Source organism: Molothrus ater, chromosome 22 (assembly GCF_012460135.2).
Source record: "Molothrus ater isolate BHLD 08-10-18 breed brown headed cowbird chromosome 22, BPBGC_Mater_1.1, whole genome shotgun sequence".
NCBI lineage: Eukaryota > Metazoa > Chordata > Aves > Passeriformes > Icteridae > Molothrus > Molothrus ater.
In genome coordinates, this window is record NC_050499.2 from 8,250,601 (window position 1) to 8,258,988 (window position 8,388).

At 49.2% G+C, this 8,388-nt stretch overlaps 1 protein-coding gene across 1 annotated transcript; it reads right to left on the minus strand.

Moving 5' to 3' along the window:
* Nucleotides 1–2,178: 2,178 nt before the first annotated feature.
* Nucleotides 2,179–7,005, minus strand: CXCR5 (C-X-C motif chemokine receptor 5). Its single transcript, XM_036397529.1, has 2 exons — nt 6,925–7,005; nt 2,179–3,255 (listed from the first exon to the last, which is right to left on the minus strand). The coding sequence occupies exons 1-2, from the start codon at nt 6,961–6,963 to the stop codon at nt 2,179–2,181; spliced, it is 1,116 nt and encodes a 371-aa protein (XP_036253422.1). The 5' UTR covers nt 6,964–7,005.
* Between the last annotated feature and the right edge of the window lie 1,383 nt (nt 7,006–8,388).

Below are 8,388 nucleotides of genomic sequence, written 5' to 3' on the forward strand. Positions count from 1 at the left end.
TGCGTCTCCCTTGAATAAAGTGACAGAGTTACAGACAAATGCTTACAAGCACTACACATGAGAAGATTGGTGTTTTATTCACCTGTTTATTACAGCTTACCTCAAAACTTCCTAAAGGTTTGTACATACCAGTGCAAAAAGCTATAGTAACAACAGATGTGTAGTCTGTTCACTCTCATTTGAGTGCAGATTTTCTTTTTACTTTGTGACCACTGCAAATATTTTGATTATTGAATACTTTATTATTTTTTTCAATAACATTTTCATATAGAAACACAGTTGTCACCATAACCTACTGGGGAGGTGTTTACAATGCTTCTGCAATGGGTTTTCTCACTGGTACAAGCGTGGAGAACACAGTTGCAGGCTTAAGAGACTTGCCCTTCTCTGCTGCATGTATGTGCCTGAACAACCACAGCTGCCATTACTTGAAAGTTTCATCTTTGAAGATGCGGTGCTGCAGGAAATGGAGGACTGCCTTATACTAGATGAATTTTCTCCTCAAGTCACAATGTGAGATCGAGCTATTGAGATCTCTGCCTGAGTCAGGCTGAGGTAATGTGGCCCCTTCCATACTGGCTGGTCTTTTTAGCAGGGCCCTTGAGTACTGTGAAGTTCACCTGGGACTGAGCTGTCTGCTAGTGGGATGAACTTCAGAAGTGAGGTTAGCATAAAATTCCTGTTACCACAGGAGAACTAACATTGTTTCGACATTGCTTAAAATGTGAGGTGAAGGGTAGAGGAGATTTTAAAGTGTGCATGTGAGGAGGGTGACATTGGTATGTATGGCTCTCCTACAGTTCAGGCCACAGTACTCTTTAGGAACAGAAACGTCATGGAGCAGTGTTGTGGGCCCGCTGCCATGTTAAACTGTGACAAGACCTCCTAGGCAGCAGCAAGCTGTTTTGAGTCTGCTGGGGCTTTCCCACACACCAGCTTGTGGTGCAAGAATTAATGATGGGGAAAGCTGCTGCTCGTACTTTGAAGCAAATTATCATCAAGCTGCCCTGATCTGAGCAGTTTCTGCATACTTGCAGTTCAGGGCAAGATCACCAGCCAGGTCTGTCCTCTGTACATCTGGATGCAGTTAATCTCTGAAAGCCCTGTAGGTGCAGGTGGAGGAAAACTAACAGAAAGCATAGTGCAAAGCAAAATGCCACATTTCCTCTAGCCTTGCTAAAAACAAAGGAGACTTTCCCTTACTCTGGGGCAGTGGGTCTCCTTGCTCTCAGAACCCATAAGTAGCCATACAACTAGCTGCCAAAAAAAACCCAAAAAACCAGTTATACTATCAGCTTTACAAGGTTGTGTGATTTCTCTCCCCTGTGTGCACTCACAAGACAGAAGCCATCTCCTCAGACAGTGTTCCTCCTTAAAGGAAAACTTTTGCATAGTCAGGCATTTAGTTCAGCAGCCACTCACAGAAGATCATAACAGCAGTAAAACAGATCAAATGGGTGGGGAAGGATGCAACTGGTGTCAGGAAAGGAGTCTGTGACAATCAAATCTTTCAGTCTGTGGGAGGACCTCCTGGCATGAGCTGTGTTGGGAAGATGAGGGTGTTGTGGCAGGCTGGGGGGATGTTATGCAGCAGGAGGACAATGTTGCAGTCAAAGAGTGTCCAGCACTGTAGACCCATGCTATTGGATTGAGCTTTGCAGCCCCCATCAGTCCTACCTGCATCTCTCCAGTTGCGATGGCCACTGAGTCCCACGGCTTCCCTTGAGCACATGTGTACCAACCTTAGCTAGTGAAATGGAGACCTGTTTACTGACATGACTCATTTACTTGGCTGCACATTTTTCCTTAACCCTGGCACCCCAGTTCTGTGCCTGGCTTTGTGCACAAGATGCCTGCAGTCCGTTTTTCAAGGGAGAGGTGGGAATGTCAGTTTCAACCCACTTGAGTGACCATCTTCATCCAGCTCCACAAGAGTGACCATCAGACATCCAGCATTCACCAACAGCTGCCAGATGGATCTCTACAAGTTTGAGAACCAGGAAGAGCCAAGCAAGGTGTCTGATGAGATTTGGGTGTTTGGTGGCTATTGGACCTGTTTCCTGAGGAGTGAAGAAAGTTGTGGGGATGCTTGTGAAACTTGTAATTGAGACCACAGCAAGTGTGCCACTGGGAAGGAAAGACCCAGGCCAGTTCTGCCCTGCAGGCAGCCTTTCCCAGCTAGAAAGTGGAGATGGAGGTGGTGTTGTCAGACTCTATCCCACTACCCTTCCTTGTCACCTCCAGGATCTCTTGCAGGGTCTCCTGGCTTATGCAGCCAAGTTCCTGCAGGATCCGGAAGAAGTCATTACGGAACTTGACCCCAATAAAAGCATAGAGGATGGGGTTGAGGCAGCAGTGTGTGAAGCCAATGGCCTCTGTCACCATGATGGCTGTGTCCAGTTGGTCTTCCAGGAGGCAGTTCTTGGTGAAGGCTTCTAGCTTGGTAAGTGTGTTCAGGAAGATGACAATGTGGTATGGGCTCCAGCACAGGAGGAAGATGCCTGTGACCAGGATGGCCACACGGACAGCTTTTTGCCTCTGCAGGCGCTGGGACTGACACAGTGCCCGGATGATGGCCATGTAGCAGTAACACATGACCAGCAGGGGCACAAAGAAGCCCACGGTGTGGTAGAGGAAGCGAGTTGCCAGCCATGCATTGTTTCCATCAATCCCAACTTCTGGAAAATAGCAAATGCTGCGGTTGCTGTCATCTGTCCAGACTTCCATGAAGATGAGATCGGGTAAAGTCAGAAGCAATGAGCAGAGCCAGACAGCCGTGCAGGTGAGGTGGATGGAGCGAGCTCTGCGTTTGCGGTAGGTGTGGATCGCATAGACGATGGCCAGGTAACGGTCCACTGCGATGCACCCCAGCAGCATGCTACTGCAGTAGAAATTGATCTTGTGGACAGCACTGAGTATCTTACAGAGGAACCTCCCAAATACCCACCCAGCCAGGCTCTCCACCACACTGAATGGGAAGGTGAGCAACAGTGCTAGGTTGGCGAGGGTGAGGTGGAAAAGGAAGTTTTCTGTGGTGGTACGAGACCGCTTGAACCTCTCTAAAATGACCAGGACCAGAGCATTGCCCAGAGTCCCCAACACAAACATCAGCAGATAGATGAGGGGCATGAAGACCTTTCTGAAGGGGTCTCCCTGGTTGCCAACCACAGATGAGGCTGGGTTGAAGCAGAAGTAGCCCTCCAAAGAAGGGGTGGTGTTCTCAGCTTCATAGTAACCACTCAGCTCCACCTGGCTCTGGGGAACAGAGAGAGTCTTGTTAATGGAGGGGAGAGTTTCTCAACACAAGAACCCAGTCCCCCAGCTGCACCTGGCAGAACTAGAGCAGAGCACCCCCATGTCCTGCAGCCCACCTGCATCAGGAGGAGATGCTGTCTGCAGTGTGATGAGGCCCTTCTTGCATTGAAGGCTCCTCTACTGCCAAGAGGTGCAGCAGCAGGTGGAGAGGGTTTTCTCCATCTGTGACAGTGAGGGCTGCTCAGTCTATAATCTTTAACTGGAGTATTTGGGGATGTTTTGGTGTCCAATCAGATGATCAGTTTCATCTTCTGGTTCTTGCCAAGTTAGCTGCTGGCGAATTTTGCTTTCTCACATAGAATGGAACCCTCCTCTACCAGCTTTCCTGATTTTTCCCACCCACTTCTTCTATGGACCACTCCTGTCCTGCCTGCCTGCTGTCAGGTATGAAGGTGGTAGGATTCACCACACAGCACATCTGTACCTCAAATTCTGTGCAGTGAACCTGTCCCCTTCTTCTCATCCTCAGAGGCCTGAGAGCTGCCTATGAAAGAGCAAGGTGAGGTGGGGTCAGCAGCAGCTGCCCTTTGAGATCGCTTCCCATGCACTCAGAGGAAGGTGTGGGGCAGGTGTTCAACACAATGGGAGGAAAGCCTCTGAGGTGCTGTGGTGCCATAGCTACAGGAATAGATGATGGAGAGAGAGATCTGTTCTGTTGATAAAGCTTTCAGTTCTGAATTAATTGCAGTCAGAGCAGGAAAGGGAAGGGAAAACACCACTCAGACCCCAGGCTGATATCCAGTAAGGGAAGTGCAATAGAGCTGCTGCAGATGTGACTTGCCCTTGGCTTGCTGTATCTTCTTGACCAGCCTGCATTCAGGCTGAAGCTGAGGGCAAGTCTTGAGTGCCAGGAAGCTGGAATTCTGCTCAGGATGAGCTCCCTGGATGGTGGTCATGCTTCAGCTGGCCTTGCACAAAAGAGAGCAGTGGAGGAGGCTTGTGGCAATATGAATATTAGTGACAACTGGGAAGAGCTCAGCAGCAGTCACCCTGAGGTCCCCCACCCACACCCTCTCTGGAGACCTATGCTGAGACTTCAGTGTTGACCACAGCGGAAGTCTCTGCTAATGCTTTCATACCTTTCACTGCCATCTGCAGCAGTTTGCACCTGCTGCTCCTTCCCTCATCAGCCAAAGTTCCTGTCTAAAAATACCAGCCCTGCTTTGCACAGTTTTAGACCTGATTTTGGGGGTTTTTGCTCACCCAAGGGGCTACAAAGCAAAATTACTGTGACCAGCCTGGAGTTATACCTAGCTAAGGAAGGGTGATTTATGTTTCTTCTCTCTCAGGCAGCTTTCCCTGGGTAATGCACTGGGTGCCTCTGCACATGACTCTGGGGGCTTATCTAAACTCCTCTGCTACTGAAACCACCTGCATGGTTCCAGGAGGAGCCTGGGCATGCTGATGGGGCATAAGTCTATGGGGCATTACCAGACTTGTAGAGCAGACAGCAGGCACAGGCAGTCTCCAAGCAGTGGATGGTAGGAGGGTCCACTTCCCAGGAGCACTCCAGTTTCCCAAGGGAATGAGTCCTTGGGAAAATTGTGGAATAACCCTGCCCAGCTCTTGCTAATCTAACTGTAGGGCTGCAAGCCTTTGGTGAGAAGCATTTTGTATTACTAAAGAACTTTTATTTTTCTGATTTAGGGTATGATTTTGGGCCTTAAGAAATCCCTCCCAGTTATTTTCCTACCCAGCTGAAAGTATTTCCTGCCTATTCTGTACCTGGACCTTTCAAAAGGAGTTAACAACACACACAGAAATCTGTGATGTGTTCGCCAAGGCCAGATCCTTGAACTTCTCTGATAAAAAGCAAAACAACCTAAAAACCTTTGCAATTTTGTATAGTGACCAAACCAGGCTGCTCAGGCAGTGCAGGTGACCGTGCTGAAAACCCCAAAGAGATTGTATGTTGGAATGGGAAATTTCACTGGGGATAGGTTGGACTTTGAAGGGAAAAAGCTTTGAAGGGAAAAATGAAATTATGGAAAATAGCAGGGTTTGCTGGCTGGAGTGTCAGTCCTCCCTTGGAGCCATGCCAGCACCATCGATGGCAGTGGATGGGCAGCTTGGCTGGTGCTCAGTGGCTTTGGCTGCTGACCAGTTTCCAGCATCACGTGGTATTTGGAGCCGGAAGTGCAGAGGCTGAGTGCCACTATCAGACACCATCTGATTGCTGATGGGGAGCAGGTAGGGAGGGCTCTTACTGTAAACCACTCGTTGTGGGTAGGGGAAGCGTATGTGGAGCTGTGTTTGAATCGTCCTTGCCTGCACCTCTGAGCAGAGCAGCACAGAGAGATAGGAGTGGACAGAGATTAGTTGAAGACAAATAAAAGAGGATGAAAAATCAGAGTCTGGGCTGAGACAGGAAGGGCAGGGACCAGAGCTGCAGGAGATGCACTGAATATGACAAGGTGAGGCTTCTGGGAATTCTGCTGCAATTCTAGGACTGGAAGTGGGTGGCTGCCTGATCAGGGATGGGATAAGTCAACAGTGAGCATGCAGAGGGACCTTTGTACAGGTCTTCTGCATGAAGGGTAGGGCTTGCTCTTCCCTGGTGTGTAGGAAAAAAGGAGGAACAGAAAATTTGGTAACAATTGAATCCAACATTTCTCTTTTTGGAATAACTAATCCCAAGGTCTGCTGCAGGGAGCCACTGTAGTAAAAAAATAAATTCTGAGATGCAATATTTGAAAACCAGGGTAATGATAATGCTGCTGTGTCCTTGCCATTGGATAGCACAGCATACTCTATAAGGTGCAGCTGCTCTTTTTCACTTGTAAAGGCTGGGAAGAGAACTATGAGGTAGAATACCTAGTGTCATCACTCCCTGTTAGAAGTAGTACTTGCAGTTTATCTTCCACTCTTTAAAAGTCCTCTCTTGTAAATACACTGCATGTTCCCCTTTCAGCAGAGTGTATGTGGAGCCTGTACGTATGTGGAGCCATATGTATGGAAGCTGGTATGTGGAGCAAGCAAGCAGGGTGGTCATACCAAGGGTTTTCACACACGGAGAGAGAAGAACAGAGGGTTTGCTTGAGTATTCCAGTTGTCAAAGGAGACCAGATCAGGAGTACAGGGCTTTGCACACTGTGTACACAGTCATTTGTACCAACTGAAGCCTGGTGCAAAAGGTGCCTGGCTCAGAATAAGTGTTTTATGCCCACATTGGGCTAATGGCTGTGCAGACAGCAGGGCAGCAGGAAGCAGAAGCTGGGAGAGGCTGGCAGCACAGGATAGGACTGCTGGAGCCTCACTCTCCAGGTGAGTCACCTAGCCCTTTGCAGAGCCTCTGGTCTGTGTCCTCATGCAAGGACAGTACTTGGGCTTAGTGCTTGCCAGTACAGGTCCTGGTAGCTTTCCCCAACAGAATACCCAGCATCCCTGGATCCCAGTGGCTGTAGCCACACAACGCCAGCTCTCTGCAAGCAACAGCAGAGAGGGATGTTAAGGGATGCAAGGACTGATTACGCTGGCATAAGAAACGGCTCAAGCTCTGCCTCTGCCAACAGGAGGGTTAGAAGATGGATGGCCAGAAACCTGGCCTTTCAGCCCACCCCAGCTCTAACTGCCATCCCTGTTATCAAAGCAAAGCCAGGCCCAACTCACCAAGTCATAGGTCTCTGAGGAGTAGCTGACAGGCCCCATGGTTTGAGGGGCACGATCCGTCTCTCCTCCAGAAATTGCGACAAAGTTCTTTTCTGGGGTGGAGTTAATCATTTAAGTGAGCGGGGAGAAGCACTGAATGTAACAATAGAGTATTTGCAAGGCAAATGAGCTCCAGGCACCTGATTGATGTAAAGATTAACATCTAGCTTTATCATCTTTTTACTAGTGCTGTAAGTTGACTTTTAAAGTACAGTTTTAAGAGTCCATATTCCTTTGGTCTATACCACAGAAGATCCAGAACATCTTAGGTCTTCCCTGGAAACCTTCTTGCCCACAGCTGTCCTTGTTACAGGTGGTCCGAAAGGCTTTGAAAAGGTCTGTGCTAAGGACCATCCTTACCAGAAACCTCCTGGATCCAGGTACTTCTCTGGAGCTGTGCAGGACTTTGAAGCATGGGTATGGTCTGTATGATCATCACCATCTGCCTTGCGGTCCTCCTGGCTGCTTTAACCACATTGACTTGTAGTTGTCTTCTGCTCCTTCTTCTGCTGCTTCACCCCTCATCTGGGCTTGGGGAAGTGTGAGGTGGCTTGCACAGGAAAGCAAGGCCTTGGCAGCCACACTGCAAGTCTAGAGCAGGGCTAGCTGGGCAGCTTGACTTCACAAGAGTAACAAAGGAGAATCAGGATGGAAAATCAAGATTTTTGCTCGGGGAAATGGGCATTTTGTTCAGTGGTGTCACAGCAACAGACTCACAGTGAGAATGCCCCGGTCTGAGTCAGCAGAGTAGGATGGCATTGCAGCTGGCATTTTGGCAGAAAGCTTTTTCTGTGCGAGCAGCAGAGGTGGTTTGACAAGCAGAGTTCTTGTCCTCCTCGTCTAGATACAGCTGCATCAAGGCCTCTCCACCAGCAAGGACTCTGGTGGGACTTTGGACTGGTGAAGGAGGAGGTGGTGTTATTCTCGTGAGCACTGCTGGATTACAACCATTCCTGTTTCTTAGATCCCGACTGCTTGGGCACCTGCTGCCCCGAGGATGTCGCTGTCCTCCCCTGCCGTGAGGACTTCTGTGTGCACCTGCACGTGCTCATCAGCTTCTGGGCACTGTTTCTCCTGAGAGGATGGAGAGCAGCAAAACCGGAGGGAGGCCGTAGGGAGCTCCCACTGTGCCTCACTGACAGGGAGAACACAGACTGAGCAAGCCCCGTGCTGCAAGAGCTGAGGGGTAAGGCGAGTGGGGGATCACTGGGCCCGGGAGACAGAAAGGTCAGGAAGAATGTTCTCAACCAGCTACAACTGGAGGGTGGAGCTTGTGCTTTTGCTGCTGAGGGTGGAAAAACAACCACCTAGAGACAGCTGTAGATGTCAGGAACTAGATAAACCCGGGAATGTTCTTGTCCTTTTGCATGTACTTTGCAAAAACATTTGAAGAAAAAATTGTCTGCAAAGCAGTAACTACTAAGA